The sequence below is a fragment of the Ixodes scapularis genome, unplaced genomic scaffold, assembly GCF_016920785.2.
Source record: "Ixodes scapularis isolate PalLabHiFi unplaced genomic scaffold, ASM1692078v2 PGA_scaffold12__126_contigs__length_90152505, whole genome shotgun sequence".
Lineage (NCBI taxonomy): Eukaryota > Metazoa > Arthropoda > Arachnida > Ixodida > Ixodidae > Ixodes > Ixodes scapularis.
In genome coordinates, this window is record NW_024609838.1 from 76,546,804 (window position 1) to 76,566,850 (window position 20,047).

The window sequence follows — 20,047 nt, forward strand, 5'->3', positions numbered from 1 at the left end:
CGTGAGATTGTCGTTGAAAAAGAGCGTTGGTGCGTCTGCTGTTTGTGCAAAATCGCGCAGTTTGCCACGGGCGTGGAGCCAGCAATCCTTTAGCTCACGTGAGCTGAACAACTGGAGATGAAACACATCATCATTTCACGCCGCCAAGGACGTAGACGCCACGCTTGAGAGCGACCACGCCGCGTCGGTCCCTTGGGCCGGGGTCGCGCTGCTCATTCATCGTGCGGGGGATGGCCTGTGGACGCGAGTCGCCGCGGTGTTCGTGGTTCGGGTGGCGCGTGCCGAGTTTCTCTTTGAACTTGTTGCCCCGCGCCATTCGGGGCACGGATTTCGCGGTGGCTCGCGCCCAAATATGTCTGGGGGCTGTCTTTTGTGTGGTGTCGGACCGGCGTGGCCCCCGCTTTGGGGACTGGCGTTTGTCCTTGGTTTAAATAAACGTTGTTCTCACCTCTCACCTCAACCAGAACTATAGGAATTGACCCCGGCTTAGCAGGAAGACGGTGGGCTGCTTGGATATCTGCGTCTTTGAAAATATATGTACACGTTTGATTGCCAAGTCGCTCTGAATTCGTTTCAGATTTTCTTCCGCCGTTTTTGGCAGCCCGTGAATTTCCGAGTTCACCAGGCGACCGTATTGTTAAGGATTGTTGATTTACTCTTGCAATGCTTGAATAGTTTCTGCATGGCCTTTTACAGTCGCACTTAAGTCCCCTTGTTGCTTTTCGACGTCATATATCTTAGTTTCGTTTCCTGTCGCGGTCTCCAGCACAGAGTTATAGTTTGCCATGAGCCCGTCCACCTTGATATTCATATCTTGCAGCTGACTTCTAATCTCTTCACTGTAGGTTTCAGCGTCAAGAGCTCCTCCACCTTTTTCGGAAGTGAGAGGAGAGAGTCTACGATTGTTTTCATTTCCAACAGCAGATCAAGTTTCTGCCCAAATGATTGCATCTGATCCTCTATGGCTGATGGGTTGACTAGCGACGTGTTCACCGAGGAGTTTTCTCCGTTCTGAGAACTGCTCCTGTTGTCTCGTGTACGACAGGTCTTACATCTCCACTGTCCCATGCATGAATAGGAAGTGTCAGTAATACTGGCGCAAGCCTGGCCCAAGTGATAGCCATTTCTACAAACTGAGTACGACATAAACTTTTGCTCCTCGGCAATACCTCCCAGACACGCTAGCACTCCGCTCTACCAGACATACTGTACAACAATTGCAGGTACAACACTTCAGTTGGTGGCAGAAAAGAACAAGCTAAAACATGGTTTTGAATGAATCCTCACCTGATAAAAATAAGTAGAAGAGCCTGAGATGGAGCTTAATTGTTTCAACCGCTTCGCCACCGACTGCACTGACTGCTGGTTGAAGCCGGTTTTTAAGTTCTTTTGGGTGCCACCACGAGCATGCGCTGATAAGACAGTTGTGCGGCGATGTCCGGTGGGCGTGAAGAAGCCAGCCGATGGCCGTGAGCTTACGCCGCCCTGCGTTGTCACGTTCGAAGCTAGGTCACCCCGGAGTGATGCAGTACCAAACCAAAGCAGCTGATGAAAGAAAGTGCTAGAGCGAGAGATGAGCTTGTTTCAAGCGCTTCGCCACTGGCTGCCACCGATCGCCGCGCGCACGGCCAAGAAAGCAACGCTCGGTCACGGACTTCGAGAGTGTTCTCGTTTATTCTTGCTGCGGACATAACTTCTTTCATTTATTCCTGGTTTCCTGTTGTAGAAAGTACGTGTTCCTACTCGCCCCGTTCGCGCGACACTCCAGCATTCTTTGGCGAATCTTCGAGATAGTGAAGCACTCTTAGTAAGAGGCCGTCCCGACCTTGTCGAGTCAGTCTCGCCCCAGCGCTCGATGCTGCTGTCTCCCCGACATCAACGCCTGCAAAGCTAGCCTTCCTTCATTCCAGTTTGACCACAAGTTCGCCACATTAAGCGTTTGGTTTCTTCAGTTATTTGCCTCCTCATCCTTTGTCATTCGCGACATTTTGGTGGCGGTGCGGGGTGGTGCATTCTATGCCAGTTAAGCGTACCGCTCCGAAGACATGCTCAGCCTCAAAGCGACGTGCTCAGCCCCGGAAGGATACCCTTCGCCGAAGACGCTGAAGCCCGAAGAAGCCGTCGTACCAGAGGTCACTCCCCAAATCGGGTCTCTTGCCCGAGAAACAGAAGAAGATACCGACCATGACCACCCCACCCGTCGTGGTTCATCCCGTCACTCCGCGGACACCTGCTCTCTCCCTCGGCGAGATCTACGAGGACGTCGAAGACTAGATCAACGAGTACGAACGCGTGGCTCGCCACAGCGGGTGGAGTGACGAACAGCGCCTGTGAAACCTCTCTTTCTTACTTGAAGGAATCGCAAGGCGTTGGTTCCAAAACCATTAAGCTCTATTTACCTCGAGGGCCATTTGCAAGAGCTAGCTCACGCGTACAATCGCCATTCAGCACCAAAGAGAAAGGGCCGAAGACTTCCTGCAATCGAGGACCCTGGACCCCAATGAGAGCGTCACAAGCTTTGTGGAAGACGTCCTTCGCCTGAGTTCCCGTACCAACCCTCAGGCCACCGAGGAAAAGAAGCTGCGTCTTTTGATGCGCGGCGTGAAGGACGCGTCATTCTTGGTAGGGTCGTACGCAAACCACCGACGACCGTTCAAGGATTTGTCACGGAGACGATGAACATCGATCGTACTCTACAAGCCCGAGCCAGCCACTACCAGAGGCAACCCGGTGTCGGCGTAGTTCCGCAGTTACCTCCCTACCCTGCCCACGGCATCCCGGGCATTCGAGAGCTTATTCGCGACGTCGTCCGGGAGGAGCTTAAGAAGCTTCTGCCGACTGCTGAGCGCCCGGCCTTAATCTCCATTGCCGAGGTTGTGCGGGACAAGATTCAGCGAGCGTTCCTTCCAGATGCCCCTGTCACCGTGGTTGCGGCAGATGAGCCGACGCTTACCTACGCCACAGTGGCCCGACGACCGCCGCCAGCTGCTCAACATCACCCAGTGGCGCCACGACGAGACTCACCAACGCTGGCGTACTCCCGACGCAATGGCGGAGGTTGTCAATACGACCGCAGAGACCAGCCGGCGCCAAGGAAAACCGACGTGTGGAGGACCGCGAATTGGCGACCAATCTACTATCACTGCGGTGGAGCCGACCACATTCATCGTCGATGCCTCTACCGACGAACCGGGCTGCACGGGTTCCACCCGAACGACCCACGCCCCCGTTATAGTGAACGCCCTCGTGAGATCGACGAGTACCGGCGACGACCTCAGTCCTTCGAGCCTGCGTACCGCCGAGAGCCCCGGTAGCCGTCACTACGACGTCCTGCTTTTCTGACGCACCGACCCCGACGTGGAAGCCTGTCACCCTTCGCTCCTCGCCGGGGAAATCAGGCGCTACAATCACTGGAGGTAGAGATGCCGAAAACGACCGACGCCAAGATCCTCCCCGAATGTCGGAGGGCCCCCACTCGAACGCTACCAGAGACCGAAACGACTGCTCCTGTAATGGTAAAAACAACCTAAACATTGTTATGGACGGCCAAGACGTGTCAGCTCTCGTCGACACCGGAGCAGACTACTCCGTCCTGAGTGGGAGGCTCTCCCAACGCCCTCGGAAAGTGAAGACGCCGTGAGATGGCCCGCAGATACGAACCACCGGGGGACATCTTATCACGCCAGTCAAAAGAAGCACTGCTCGCGTCGAGATTCACGGCGAGAGGTGTCCGGTAAAGTTCGTCGCTCGACGAGACTGTGCCGTGGGTCACACTCGGAATGGACGTGTTGTGCGAATACGGCCCCGTCATCGACCTGGAACCCAACAAGTTGAGGCTGCGGAAACCTGTCGAAATACCCGAGGATAACAAAACTACGGCAGCCACGTCAGCTACAGTGCGTGTACTCTCCGACCACGTAAACTTGCCACCACGCTCGAGTGTACTTGTGCCTGTCGGGTCCGAAAAAGGCATCTCCGGAAAAGCTCCGCTGGAAGGTAGCATGGAACTGCTCCTAGGAAGAGGCATCGGCGTCGCACGAGGCATCACGGAGCTCTAAGACTGAAGCACTATTTCACTCGTGACGAACTTCCGACAGCAGGCTCAGCATCTTACGAAAGGCAGCGCCATGGGTTACACCGAGAAACTCTCCGACTCAGCTGCAATCGCCGGAGTATCAGAAGACCTCTCTTCATGGCTACACAAGACAACGCCGCCTGCGCAGTTTAACATCGATCCAACCGTGTCTACCCGAACACAGAGACAACTCAGTGAACTTCTCGCCGAGTTCACTGAGTGCTTCTCCACGTCGTCGAACGTACGCCAAACGACGGTTGCGAAATATCGAAATGTTACTGATGACGACGCGCTCCCTCTTCATCGGTCACCGTACCGCGTCTCGGTGAAAGAGAAGTCATCCAAAAGTAAGTCGAAGAAATGCTCAATGACGACATCATTCAGCCTTTAAACAGTCCGTGACCTTCACTGGTCGTACTGGTGAAAGAGAAAGACGGGACTCTTTAGTTCTGCGTGGACTATCGTCGACTGAACGCCGTAACAAACACGGACGTCTACCCGCTACCACGCATCAAAGACAGGCTGAACCGACTGCGCCACGCAGGATACTTTTCGTAGATGGACCTGAATAGTGGGCATTAACAGATCGAGGGCGGCGAATTCGATCGTGAGAAGACTGCCTTCGTCAAGCCGGACAAACTGTACAAATTTAAAGTGATGCCGTTTGGACTGTGCAGAGCACCGGCGACCTTCCAATGCGTGATCGACACCGTCCTTTCAGGCTTGAAATGGCAAAGCTGTCTCCTCTGCCTCGACGACGCCGTGATATTTCGCAAGCGACTTCGACGAGCACCTGAGACGTCTACGAGCCGTGCTACAGGCTAGCCCGAATGCTGGACTGACACTCAAGCTGTCAAAATGTCAGTTCGCGTACAGGGAGCTCAGATTCCTGGGCCATGTAGTGAGTGCTTAGGGGGTAAGTCCTGACCCTGCAAAGATATGCGATGTCGCCGCATTTGCGAAGCCACCAGATCAGAAAGCCGTACGAAGATTTCATGGGCTTTCCGTTTACTATAGACGTTTCGTTCGCGATTTTGCTAGGATTGCTGCACCGGTCACGAATCTGACGAAGGACAACGTGAACTTCCAGTGGGTAGAGGAGCAAGAACAAGCGTTCAACGAACTGAAAGAAAGACTCCAGTCGCCCCCTATCCTCGGACGCTTCAATCTATCAGCGGAAACGGAAGGTCACACGGACGCCAGCAACACCGGACTCGGCGTGGTACTCGTCCAAAGAAAAGACGGAGCAGAGAGGGTGATCGCTTGCGCAAGCCGGGCACTGCTCAAGGCAGAGCAAAATTACTCAACGGCCAACAAGCAATGTACTGCTGTCGTTTGGGCGTCAACCAACTTCCTCCCGTACCTGTACAGGATCTTATTCCACGTTGTCACGGACCACCCCACTCTCTGTTGGCTCGCAAACCTCAAGGACCCATCAGGATGCCTCGCTCGCTGGAGTCCTTGAATGCAAGAATCCGACTTCACCATTGTGCACAAGTCAGGCCGCAAGCACAATGACGCCAACTGTTTGTCTAGGGCCCCAGTCGAATCTCCTCCCGACAGCACCAACAACGACGAAGAAGCCCGTTTTCTCGGAGCTATTACAGATACCGACATGGAAGCACTTCAACGAGACGACCCGGAATTCGCGCCGTGATCGACCATCTCGAAGGTCAAGGAATTTATGTTCCGCGACTAATGGGTCAGACTTGCCGAGCTTCGTTCTGCGGCGAGGCGTGCATTTCAAGAACGACTTAGGAAGTAGCAACTCCGCCTGGCTGCTGGTTGTTCCTGCCAGCCAGCGAGAAGAAATCTTTCAAGCATGTCCGACGCCCCGACGGCTGGACACCTCGGCTACACCAGGACGTTCGCCCGGACTCCTGAGAAGTACTACTGGCCGAGACTCCCGCAGACCGTCTATCTGTGCACACGGTCGTGCCATTAGTGCCAACGACGTAAGAAGCGTCCGATGAACCCAGCAGGACTCCTGCAGCCGATATCTGCCCCGACTACGTGATTCCAGCAGGTCGGACTAAAATTGCTTAGGCCGTTCCTAACATCAATGCAAGGAAACCGGTGAATTATCGTCGTAACCGAATATCTTACACGATACGTCGAGACTGAAGCCCTTCCACTGGAAACAGCGGTGGAAGTCGCCAAGGTTTTCGTCAAGTCCGTTCTCCTTCCCCCCGGCGCACCCGAAGTGCTGATCACAGAATGAGGGTTATCTTTCTTGGCACAGGCTGACTCAAGAAGTTCTTCGGCTCAGTCATACCAGCCAGCGATGAACCACCCCATATCGTCCGCAGACCAACGGGCTAACGGAGCGGCTCAATAAGACGATCGCCGACATGATCTCCATGTACAGAATGTCGACGTAAAGCAGATGTGTGACAAGGTGCTGCCGTACGTTACGTTTGCGTACAACACAGCTGTTCAAGAAATCACGGGAATGGCGCCGTTCCAACTGGTACACGGCCGGACGGTTACCACGATGGTCGACGCCATGCTGCCTCACATGCCAACCAAGGATGGCAACGACGACGTTCAACTGATCTATCAACGCACGAAGGAAGCTCGTCAACTGGCAAGAATCAAGATTTAAGAGCAACAGCTAGTCTACGCCAAGATAACCTTCGTCGCCGGGACCTCCAGTTTCAAGCCGGAGACCGGGTATAGGTGCAGACACCGATACTGCGCCGCGGTCTCAGCGAGAAGCTTCTCAAGCGCTACTTCGGACCCTACTATGTTCTTCGCCGTCTCGGGCACTTGAACTACGAGGTGCTTTTCGACGGAACTCGATCATCAAGACGACGCCAACCGCGACCCGAACTAGTCCACGTCGTGAGCTTCAAGCCGTATTACGAACGATAGAATTTGGACTCTCGTCAAACTGTGAACTGTGGCACGCGATTCTGCTGTCCTTTCGTTGTGGATTTGAGTTTTTCTTTTTGTGATGCATTGTACGATGCGCTTTCAAAGGGGTCGAGAAAGCAACGCTAGGTCACGGACTTCTAGAGTGTTCTCATTTATTCTTGCTGCGGGCGTGTGTTCATCCTCGCCCCGTTTATCAGACGGTCGAGCCTTCTTTGACCAATCTTCGAGATAGTGACTCACTCTATATAAGAGACCGCCGCGACCTCGTCGAGTCAGTCTCGCCCCAGCGCTCGATCCTGCTGTTTTGCTGACATCGACGCCTGCGACACTAGCCTTTCTCTAATTCTTTTTTGGTGGCGCAACTTCGCCCCATTAAACGCTAAGTTTCTTCAGTTATTCGCCGCCTCATATTTTGTTATTTTTGACAATATCAGTAAACACTGCCACTTAACCCCAAGCGGACATTTTCAAAGTTGGAATAAACCCAAGAAAGCTCGAGCTGGAGCTGTTGTTGACTTGCTCCACTAGAGCGTTTGGAAAAAAAATCCTGAGTCTTCGTTAAAAATTGTTAAAATTAAGCTACAAAAAAAGTTGCAGCAAGATTTATTGGTTGATTCTTATATGAAGCGTTAGCATGACCCTTAAAAAATTCACACATGTCTCCCTTTGTGGAACGCAAAGGCTGATCCCTTCACTTTTTTTTCCTTTTTGGTTTCTCTTTTGATTCCCCTATTTGTTGGCTCCCTCTTTTTGGCCTTGGTACGGGGTCAGTGTTAGCGCTTCCCAAAGGGCGACGTGTGTGGCGTCTCCCACTGGTCATGCTAACGGATTCCCTAAGAATCCCCCAATGGTGGCTTTTTAGGGAAGTTTTAGGCTTAGCACTATATAAGAAGGTGAACTAAATAAACGAGTCAGCTAAGTTTGAGACGTCGTCCTGTCTTTTTTCTGTCCCTTCTAGCCTTTGATGTTTATTCACTACCCCAGTCTCAGGTTAATTCACCCTGATCACCAATGAATTTCCTGTAATTTTTTCACCCCATTTCTGTACTCTGCGCCTGTCAGAGAACGTCGACGCGCTTGGATACACTCATCCATGTCGCTCGTGGAAAGAACCACATTCGTATCACTCGTCGAAGAAATCGTATCCAAATCACTTGTGGAGAGAACCGCATCCATAGTTTTAACTACACGCACACATCAAAGCCGACGCACCGCTACTACGGGAACCCAGAACTGAGAAAAACAGGGGACGGCAGAGCGGCAACTTCACGCGCGCACAGTGGTGTCACAAGGGCGGTAGGGTGGTGGGGTGGCGGAGTGCGCCCCGGATGCACACTCAGGGGTGTGCAGCTGGGCAGTGAAAGAAAAGGGGTCGAAGGCGGGGGGGTGTCGCGGCGGGCTACGGCCCGAGTGCCGCTGACCCTAGTTACGCCACCTTGTCCGCTTTCAACCGCGCTCGGCGCAAAGCCTCCTTGATAACAAAGCCGTAGTGCTGAATGAGATGGGGCCATGAGAGGAAGTCAACGCTGGGCCCAGATTGGACGCGAAGATTATGTCGCGTCCAAACGTCGCGCTCAAAGTTTAAAACTGACTGGAAGGTGAGCGCTGATGCAACGCTCGTATTCAATCTGTGTCTAGCGATGGTGTTCTCTGTTGATGCGATCTCATTCAGCACTATTGATTTTGTTTTCTAGGGGGTGGGGCGCGGCGCCCCCTCCTCTTTGGCTCCGTGGCAGCTGTCTGTGTGACCTTGACGTTTGTTTGTTTTCCATGAAGGTAAATGTTTGACTAACGCAAGGTGTGTGGACTGCATTGTGTACGTCATGTGCCTAGATGGAGCACGGGACACGAATTGGAGACGAGTGCTTCCTGTGCGGTTGACCTAGACGTGTGTTCGAGATGATCTCCGCTGGAAGAATTCGAGCCCTGACCTAGCGCTGCCGGAACGTTCGGCTGGGTCTGCCGAGTGTTGCTTAAAACACGCAATGAAATACATGTCGTAAGTGGGGAAGAGAAGTGGAGGAGCGCGGTAAGAGGAAATGGTCACTTGCAGCGGCGTAGACTTTCCATTTTCCCAATGGGGGGGGGGGGGGGGGGGGGTGCTGCGCGTTATTTTTTCGCCAGAACTGGAGATTGAAGCTAACGAAAACACGCTGGAATTCCATTTCCCATGTGTTTTGTCAATAACGACAACGTGCGCGTTATTTTGTTTACATGCCGCTACGTCTCGGTAAGGATCATGGCCCGGGGGGGGGGGGGGGGGGGGCACGAGCCCCGTTGCCTCCCCATAGTCTACTCCTAGGGTCATTTTTGCGACGAAGCTCAGCCCCGCAACTGCTCCTCTTTCCAGAACAAACGACATCTTGGCCCTGCTTTCCTCCTACCTTGGGGCAAGTCTGGTAGTGTTTAGTCGTCAGAAAACAGCGCACCCTTCTAGATAACACTTTTTAATTTTCTCAAAAAATGACTGAAAGGACTTTATTTGTAGCCGCTAAGTTGTTACTCGCACTGATGCGGTGCATCTTCCCAATCCATAGAAAACGTAAAACAGCTACTCCTACGAGTAGCAGGAGACTTCCACGTTCGGTTTCCGAATGCCTGATTTTGGCGTTGCTGCTGCTTCTGCACGAGCAGCAAACGACAATACTGCTCACTTTGATTGGAAGGAGATAGTGGGTCGAGACAAATGCAGCTAGCGTTTGCGTCTACTCCCTTTTCTGCTAATTGTAACACGGTGTAACTCGAAGATCTGTTTGGCACCCTCTGCGCAAGACGCAAACGAACTACAGGGTGAAACAAGGAGACGCCAGGCTCTTTAAATCGACCGGAAAATTCGGTTTCTTAACCTATCGCGCTACGACTCTGTGCAGCGTTGCTTACAGATGTTGCATTTTTTTGTAAAATTTGCAAGGAGCGAACTTACCTGGGAAAAAAGTAAAGAAAGAAAAAGGCTTAGCTCCTATGGAAACGCAGCGACGCCACCGGTCTTCAAACAACACGGCGCCGTTTCGCACAGGAGACAAGAGATGGCGCAACGAGCGCCGCCAACGAACGAGCATACTGCGCCAAGAGCCAGCATCTTCAGCAGACAATCTTTCGACTCAAAAGCGGCGCGCGTTCAGCAGGCGGCAACAGTCGCAGAAACAAAAACAGGCGCGGTAACAACAAGGAACTGCTGTTCGTTGTCTGCTAATTACGCCGGCTCTCGGCGTCGTCTGCTCGTTCGTTGGCGGCAGTTGGCGTCGCGACCACTTGCGCCATCTCTTGTCTCCCGTGCGAAACGGCACCGTGTTGTTTGCAGACCGGTGGCTTCGCTGCGTTTACATAGGAGCTAAGCCTTTTTCTTTCTTTACTTTTTCCTCAGGTAAGTTTGCTCTTTGCAAATTTTACAAAAAAATGCACATCTGTGGGCAACGCTGCACAAAGTCGTAGCGCGATAGGTTAAAACACCGAATTTTCCGGTCGATTTAAAGAGCCTGGCGTCCCCTTGTTTCACCCTGTAGAGTGCCGTATAATTCATTTTGTTTTTACCCCAACAATGTAGTACAATATTTAGCCACTTTGGGCGCATCGATTGTATCTCCTTCCCAGTAGTGTCGTTACGTCTTCACCCCGCCCTTTGATTACTCATTCACATTCTGTTTAACCGCATCACTACTTTTTGACGATTTTCATTAATGGAGTTTGTCGTTCTGGAATTTCTTTGTGGATAAATTCATGCCGTGTGAATGAACGTTAATATGCGTAAAATGCATAATGTTTCATTTATAGTTGAGTGCTTTGTTTTAGCTCATAAAATGTACCTTGGTGTGTTTTTTATTCATGGCAATATTTCATTTTTTTTTGCTAAACAGAAGAATATTTCCCGCCGGAGAAAAAGGAGCAAATTCTGTATTCCGACATGGAATCATGCATGGTAACACAAGATCCGAATACACATTTTCCTAATAATGGTAAGTACGAGAAACTAACGTGATCGCTTATTGAATGTGATGTACGTCATATATTTGGCACTTGTTGAATGTGTCATATGTGTCACATCCTCGATTTTCGATAAGTACGACTGTTGACGCCTTCTTATTCATCCCACTTTGTACCCTCGATAGAGCGTCCCACGCCTGGAATATTCTGTCAGGACATATGTGTGTATTTGATTATATGGCCAAGTTTCCAGATATAAACTGATAGCGCTCCGCCCAGCACAACGAAGTAACCGACAGAACTGTGTAATTTCCAACAGTGCCTCCGCGCACAATATGAGAAATAAAATTTTCGGCGTCTGCGGGGCCTACACTCTCGATTACCTCTCAATTCACCAAGTAGTCCGAAGCTGGGACCTAAATTCCCCATTCCCTTCCTAGTTTTAACCGCAGATCTCATAACCTGACAAGAACGTCGAAGTATAGGGTGGTTCAAGTCACCAGGCTTGATCTAGAACGGACCGTAAAAATCGACGCCTGCACGGAGAAATCTAAACTTTTCGTCAAAGGTGTATGTCACAGGTCGGTTTTTTCTCGTAAAATTACAAAGCGGTGCTTTCCTTCTGTAAAAAATATGTCCAAGAAACTTGCCAGGGTCTACGGCGGTCAGCGACACAGACGACAAAAATCCAGTAGCGGATATGTTGGGCGTTCGTACTGATAGATGGCGCTACCTCCTTATCGTGACGGATCGCGACCACCGTACCATAGAGTTATTATAATAAACGCTAGAGGCTCAGCTGGCGCTAGTGTCTACGGGACTTCCGGTTGCAAATTGAAGCAGACAGCATGCAGTCTACTTTTCCAGTCTTCCTGTGTATTCCTATGGGAAAACGCGCGTGAATTTTGTCTAGTGGCCGGAAAATAACAATAATAACTTTTGTTATTTCGGTTGTAGCGTATAGTATGTACCTTTATTAATATTGTGAAAGTGCAATTGCTTTAGTTACAGCATTTTTTATTTACCACTGAACGATGTTAAACTTCGCTATATTTCGGGCCCAAACCTCTGTTTCATGGCAGGTATGTAGAAACGAGCGACGATTCGAAGCAAAATAACAATCGAAAAAAATGTAGAGTGCGTTCAAAGTTCGCCAGCATTCCGTTGGTGCTTATATATTGCTAATATGCCTGTCCTTTCACTATATGAAAATGTCCCCGTCGTGAATATTTACGAGTGGTTAAAAAAAAACGTTCGAAACGTAAAAAATAAAGTACGTCGGCTACGGAAAATGCATTTTATTATTATTTCCTATGTTGGGCAGTTTTTATCGCGCGCCTGTTCTCTGGCTTCCCCCTATTTGCAAAGATTTGGAGCGTGCGGGTGATGATCAATTTGAACACAGAAGCAGCATCTTCGCATGTATTCATGAGCAGAAAGAATAAAGCAGTAATTATTCATTGCGAATTGGACTATATTACGTGACTTTCAATTAATTTTGATCGTCTGCAAGCACAAGGAGTTACTTATCCAGTGTTAACTACTGCGTAGTTCTTGCCGCCTCCCTTGGTTTTCCACAATTCCTTGGTTTGTTTGGCACGTATACCCCCACGCTGGAAAGCGCCGGCGCCACGTTCGCGCTAACAATGTCCGACACTGCACATAAACACATGTACGAAGCGGTTTTAGCACCGTTTTTCATGCCACGATTTTAAAATAAAAACGCCATAACTGATCAATTCTTTCATCTGCGTGTCTGGGAAATGTTCCAATGTGCCTAGTAGGTACGAATTATCCGTGATTCTTGCTCTTATAATCGAGTGCAGGGAGGAAATGCACTCGCTTTTTTCCGTAGAAATGCTTTACCGGAAGTCAATTTCGGACTGCTTGCTGTCTGCATCAATTTGCAACAGCACACTGGCGCCAGTTGAACCTCTAGCGTACAGTATAATAACTCTATGCACCGTACTTTTTTAAAATAAAAATAATCCTTTTGAAATGTACCTTCGGTTAAAAAATAAATGCGGACAATAAAAGAAAAACTTAATGTAAAAAAACGCGTCTGCATAACGACGGCGCTTTTGCTGCCAACGGACTTCGTCTGCGAGTCGTCTGCTCTCCTTCGCTAGGCGGCTGCACCTTCAGACGCTGCCTGACGCCATCTATCAATACGAACGCCAAACACCCTGGTACTGGAATCCTGTCGTCTGCGTCGCTGCCCGCCGTAGACCCTGGCAAGTTTCTTGGCCTTATTTTTTACAGGAAGAGAGCTGCGCTTTGTAATTTTACAAGAAAAAAACGACCTGTGAAATGCACCTTTGACGAAAAGTTTACATAGCTACGCGCAGGCGTCGATTTTTACGGTTTATTTTAGATCGAGCCTGGGGACTTGAACCATCCCATATAAATGACTGTTTAAGCCTATAGTTTCCGAGATAGCACAAGTCCCACAAAACCCTGAGTTAAAAGAACTGTTTTCACCAACAAACTTCCACAGGCACATGTTTGACTTCGATATTTTCTTCTCAACACCATTAAAAATAAAGACTTCATTTTACTTATGCAAATGGTTTGATAACAATAGTACTAAATGTTTTAATGACATTAAATCGGACGAGAAACTACAATGCGGAGGGCAAGTTCGTCTGCTTCTTGCGCAGGGGGTAGCGGTGACGTCAGAACGCCGAGCCCTGATTGGCTGATCGCGACCCCCTATCTGAGCGTCGTCTGCTCCTTTGCAACGTCGTCTGCTCGCAACGTCGTCTGCGTCTGTCTTACCTTTCCTGCGACTTTCGGAAGTGCAGAGGCCAGATTCACGAAACGATCTTACGCCAAAAATGTGCGTAAAACAAAACTTAAGAACAAATTCGTATTCACGAAACGAAATCTTCGTAAGTTTTGCGCAGGTTACGACGAAATCCTACAATAGCTGCGAAGGTGTCTTACGCATTTCTTACGATCAAATCAGCATGGCCGACAGCGTCGCGGTCGCGACGACCCACGGGCGTTTATTTTTCTACGTGCGCTTCTCACACGTCCTGACTTCAAGCAGCAAGAAAAAAGTAAAAAAATACTTGAAACAGACCACGACGAACAAGAACGCTGGGTCCACAAACACCCGGGAAAAGCTCAAACGGCCACGATTCCACCGAACGCGACCAAGCGGGTTCGGAAGTTAGGCCTAGCAGGCACTAAGCGACTTGGCGACCGTGTGCCCACGACCGGCTGGCGTGCTGAATGGAATATGCCCGCGCGACCCTTGTGAACCCTTCCCGTATTATACTTTGATCGCTGACCTCAATTTTAGATTAAGAGGTCAATTTCTTCATCTTGTTATCTCCTTGTTTCCCGAGGCAACGGTGACTCTCGCCGCTGAAAAAGCGGTGAATCTCTGACAGACGCAAGAAAGGTAAAGCAGCCATCGCTTTGACTAGCAGACGTAAAGCAGACGACGTTAACCGCGCCAACCCGCCGACGTCGTCAAAGAATGAGGGGTCTCGCCGCACATGAAAGGAGGGAAAAAGTATTTGGGATGGAACTTGCGGACACTAACTATCCTCACTCTCGGTTCTTAGCAAACAAACCTCGGAGCCTCGGAACACCTCGCCAGTGAGTCCTTTGACTTCCCTCCTTGATGCGCGTCTGCTAGTTGTTAGACAAAAACAACGTACCGCTCGAGTTATTTCGTCTGCCCTTTCTGAAAGGCGAAGTCTAGCTCGCTCGTGAAGACCTGCACTTCCGAAAGTGGCAGGAAAGGTAAGACAGACGCAGACGACGTTGTGAGCAGACGACGTTGCAAAGGAGAAGACGACGCTCTGATAGGGGGTCGCGATCAGCCAATCAGGGCTCGGCGTTCTGACGTCACCGCTACTTCCTTTCTCATGCGCAGAAGACGAAAATGAGCCCATTTGTGAGGCGTATTGCTGTAATAACTCAACAACAACGTGCAGAAATAGTGGTGGTGTGCGGCCTGAAAAAAAATATATATATAGTACATTATATTCTGTCGTTCTGGCTACCTTGTTATTACAGCAACAGCTGCGATTAATTTTTCCCATCTAGCCCCGCCCCCCCCCCCCCCCCCCCCCCCCCCCCCCCCCCTCGACCTAATGTTGGCGTACGGCGGTCGTCGTCAATATCGCTAAAATATTGAACAAGAAATTTCCGAAAACCCGCCGCGGTTTCCGCAGGATTCCTTCCGAGTCTGGGGATCGCGAATTGAGCGTGATACCACAGGGCCACGCCAAGTGCTTCAAAGCGCCGCCTAACAAACTTATAGATGTATAGAGGAGAGCTGCACAATGGTTTCCGAGAGTTTGAGCGCGCAGGAGTTTTCTTAACTCCAACTCAACGCTCGGCTACCCAGAAGAAGGAACATGCAGCTTAGCGCCAATGGAGCTCCGCAAGGCGGTTTCGTAGACCACGTTTCCCCCTCCGCTGAGCCCATCACAACAAAGAATCCGCTACTGCGCCTGCACGCCTATGGGGTTGGCTGTAGGTCTCCGGGTATCGTAGCGGGTTGTGGAGAGCGTCGCGGGACGGCGAAAACCATTCATGAAAAATCTATTTTGATACAGAGCCGTCAACTGAAAACGTAACTATATCGAAGTCGGTTGGAAAGCTTCCTAAAACGCCTAGCTCCTTTCGTGTCGCGTGCGCACAGTGCCACTCGTTAGCTTATCAGCCCTCCCAATGAAAAGAAACGGTGGAAGCAGTGAAGCGTTGGATGCAGTTTACCTACGCTGGAAAGATATTCTATCGTGGGTTTTTGATGAACATAAAGTTGGCGCAGAAGTGAAGCCAAAAGAAGCGTCGTTCGAAAACGGTACTTCGTTGCCCGTGGAGGCTTTGACACTGGTAGCGCTAGGAACGCCATCCCCCTAAAGCCCCTCGATGTGTTTACGTTTGTCTTGCAAGTAGCGTCAAATGCTCGAGTGCCCGAGGTCCGTCTCTCGAGCGGCCCTTGGAAGCAAATGGCGGCGCAGCACTAAAATGACTGACCCTTGGAAGCGACTGGCGAGGGAAATCCCGCTCGTGGCACGTGTCTCGCGCGTTTCCGCAACGATGATTGGTGATACTTATAAAAAACGCCTTTATCAAGGGGCTTTCTTTACACCCGCCCGTAGCTGCTCGCGTGCAGGAAGCAGAAAAGAACCGATTTAGAACAACGCTCTTCCGTGGAGTTTATCAACTAATAGACATAAGAACCTTAGTCATCGGCATCTCCTAGGTCAAATGTGTTCAAGCGGTATTAGCGGCGAGATATTTTGGTAGCTCCCTCCTATGGTTCCCTCTCGTGAGGTCACTACCTTGCGAACAGCAAGTTCAATGCTGTTTACAAATAGCACGGTGCAAGCTTGAAATCGTTGCGCTCTGAAAGAAACACTGCCAACACCGTCAAAATTGAAGTTCTTAAGTTACTCTTATTTCAGTCGACAAGAATTTCTTTGCTGACGTCAGAGTCAGTATTCGGCCAATCGTAGAAGCCGACCTCACCGACGCTTTTGATCGCGCACGTCGCGAATACAGCACGTATGTTTGTTTATACTTCATAGGTTGGGGCGCGCGATATAAGCGGTTCAAGTGCCACGCAACTCGAGCACTGGCTTTTGCTATGACGCGGTTTCGACTAACCAAGCCCTGATTATAAATAAACAGCGGTAGAGCTTGTCGCAGAAAATTTCCCTTTTGCGAAAGGTCCGAAGAGAACAAAGGCTTCTCGACAGGAAGCCGTTCTCTAAGAAAGCTCGAGAGGATGGGAACAAATGACAAAACAATATTGATGAAAATAGTAAAGAAATAAATTGATATTACGAAAGAAACTATTCAACAGTCAATCGAATGTCGAGACCAAAGAATGTCTCTTTACCCAATAACGCCATCTGCTAGGGAATAATATGCGTAGAACGTATTACATTCTCAGCTTCACGAAAAAGGAAAGAATCTGTATTTTGGGGTGAGAAACTTTTTGAGACTCGGAATTCACTCGCCTCCATTTCTATCACGGTGATTTGACGGACATTTTATATGTAAACATTCAGGCGCACATTTATACTACACCTTGATATTTTTTTAAAGAATGAACCATGAATTTCGAACTACCATATCCGGAAAATGTAGTATGTGTCACAGTGAGAAGCAACGAGCAGAATTCGAGCGGACGACTGCAATTCTACCGTCCTGCATGGAAAAGCGGATTAGTGCATGCGTTAGCCCCCAAGTTATCCAAGCATGCACAATGATGATGATCTTCATCATCATAATGATCATTGTGATTGCCGGCTGTGGCTGGTATCAATGCGACGGGAATGAGCGCGAGCTATTCTTTATGCCAGTCTCTTCTGACGAGATGTTAGCGCGATAACAATATTAGAGGCAATAATTGTGCGTGTGGTGTGCAGCGCCCGCTGGGTGGCCACAGTTGAGGGGAAGTCAAATCAATCCACCTGAGTCTCACGCCGCATTCATTAGAGGGCTTTGGTGGATACAAAATTCAACAGGTGTGTCGCCCTCCGAAAAAACATTGGCGATTGCTCTACAGCCTCCAGTCAAGGTGCAATATAGGTAGCTAAGGACACATTAAGATCCTCTAAAGTGTCGCAGAAATCGCTTTGACTACTGCAGATTCACATAAAACTGCTCTTTTGCTTTCACTTTTAACCTCACAAACATGTCCGTAAAACACCTTTGGTTCTTTGAAACGGGCTCTTATGCCAATTATAATATTGAAGATTTGATATTACATTAAAAATGATGCACCAGTTCAATTCTCAAGGAAAGGTTTTCTATTTTCACAAAGTGTATAACACATTAATATTGAATATTCTAAGCAATCTTCAGGAAACTTCGAGTGTGCATATTTAAAAATAAGGCATTCACTTAGAAATAAAGCTATACACGTCATGCTCCGTTTTGTGCAAAGCGACCGGGGACATTTTTAAGGTTGGAGTCGCTTCGTTGTTGTGGCCTTGATAAAATACTCTATGCCGAATTGCGGGGGAAAGCACAAGATTCTGAAGCATTTGAAAACGAATTCTGATATAAAGTTCAAAAGGCAGTGAATGTGCAGGCGAGCCGGTCATAGTTGACCAGAGAAAACATTTTGAGGGTGAATGGTTTGGATGTGCTAAGCCAATTTCTTTTTTTTTTTGAATCTGAACGAAGATTAATGAGGCTGTCAAGTTTAAAACGCAAATCGCAGAATTTTGAATAAGGAGTGTTTCTAATAGGGAAGTTGGTGATGACTGTATTCAGAGTAACCTTATGGACATGTCTAAGAGGTCATTCGGTGACTGATTCATATGTATCAAACAGCCCAATAGGTGCATTGTAATTGAAGGGTATATCTGGCAGAGGGGTTGTTAGCGTCTATACGGGGTATATAAGAACCGAGAGAAAATAAACAATTCAGCTGCGTTGAGACGCCTTCCAGTGTGCCTCCTTCTTCGACTTGAATGTTTCCTTTTTTTTTCCTTCACTACTGTGTCGGGTTTTAAATATCACGATTAACTGTTACATAATGCGGTTTATGACGAAGTAAGCCCGTTTAGAGGAAACTTTTATACAGCTCTTTTAATAGGTGATTTCGGAGAAATTCTGACGCTCTTGTCTGCAGGGCAGGCAAAACAGTTTAAAACAGGATTTTTGCAGTTAGGATAAATGAACATACAAGTGGTAATTTTCTTCGAGGATACATTCTGAAATACAACTGGAACTGTTTCGTGCGTTAGCCAGAAAGGATACGAATTGGCCACTTCCGGAAGAACAAATCCTTTTTGGTTTATTGAGTCATCCTATTTGCACTGCGTATGTGAAAAAAAGAAAGATGAGAGAAAGAGCGCTGAGTTGGTCCAGAGCATGCACAACGATAACACGCTGGGCATGGAAATCATGGCGGGTCTAGATATATCAAGCACGACAGAGTAACGTTTAACAGAATTTAACATGGCTGTGAAAATACTTGAAACGAAGTTTTGCCACGCAAATAATCGTCATAAAAATATGCAATTTTAGCGATACATGTTTAAACTGTCAGCGCAATTTGTTAATGAGCTTAACGGCGTACGCTAATTTTTTTTCGTACATTTAAATATTTCGTTTATTGTTTATTTGAGCTGCCTCGTGATGCCGAAATCATGTATCTTCTACTTTTAAACGTAACATTTCGAACTCTCTAAACACAATAAAAAATCTCACACTTCATCTTACTATTTTTGTGGGAACTTTCAAAAACAGTTTTGTGTACCCATGTGAAAGATATCAAACCAAAACACTAAACTAACTAATAATCACCATACATGAGCTAGCAGAGATTGAGAACAGCTTTTTTGCATGGAGGCTTGGGTCAGTTGGCTCATTATATGTCTTAAAGGTAACAGCGCAAGAGTTGACTCACACACCTAAACCATACGAACACCGTTAACAAAGAACATCTTACGTCACTATGCATGAGAGGTTTCTTTTTGACTGTGTGCATGTGGACTGAGTGAGTGAATCAACTTTTGAGCTGTTACGTTTAAGCAGAAAACAGCTCAGCTGCGACCTATAGCAGAACACTCTTCATGTTTGGTCCCAAAAGGTGACACAATAAATAAAAATGTGTATCTCGGGAGGAAAATATCTTAAATCCACTTGAAAAAGTAACTTGGTTTTGTCCTCAAAACTTAAGCGAAACAGTTCACGTTATTATATACACCTTATCGTTCCATGAAATGCTTCCTTTTGTAAATTACATGAGGGACAGTCGTCTGAAAAATTATTTAATTTTAATGATAGACCACCTCCTAACGAACCATCTAAGCGAACCGTCTAAGCAGCGAAGGTATATCAGCTGTCATAATTGATAATGAAAAGTCCTGGGCCAGCGGTTAAAAGTAATAGCTGCTCGCCACGACGGCGCAAACGCATGAGCGCTCATGTTATTTTAAAAGTATTGCACAATTTGGTCAAACCAATTTATCGCTAAACCTTCAATTCATTTTATTTTACAGCCTGCAGCCTGCTGGTAACAAAATATGCCTTTTCTGACCCTGACAAGAAATGCACAAAAGCATTTACAAGACACTGTGGACATTATGCATACAACTACACCAGCATACGCCAATGTGTTAACCGCACTGATTACAACTAACAAAAAGATTATTTTTCTTGGCATGCTTCGAATATTAACATCTA

The 20,047-nt window shown here is 48.4% G+C and overlaps 1 protein-coding gene across 1 annotated transcript in view; it reads left to right on the top strand.

The window, feature by feature from the left end:
• The window catches only part of LOC120845891, a 61,712-nt gene extending 41,709 nt beyond the window's left edge, over positions 1–20,003 (top strand). The window contains exons 4-5 of the mRNA XM_040217450.1: positions 10,807–10,905; positions 19,864–20,003. Of these exons, the coding sequence (XP_040073384.1) occupies positions 10,807–10,905; positions 19,864–20,003 (239 nt within the window). The remainder of the gene's footprint in view (positions 1–10,806; positions 10,906–19,863) is intronic.
• Positions 20,004–20,047: the final 44 nt, after the last annotated feature.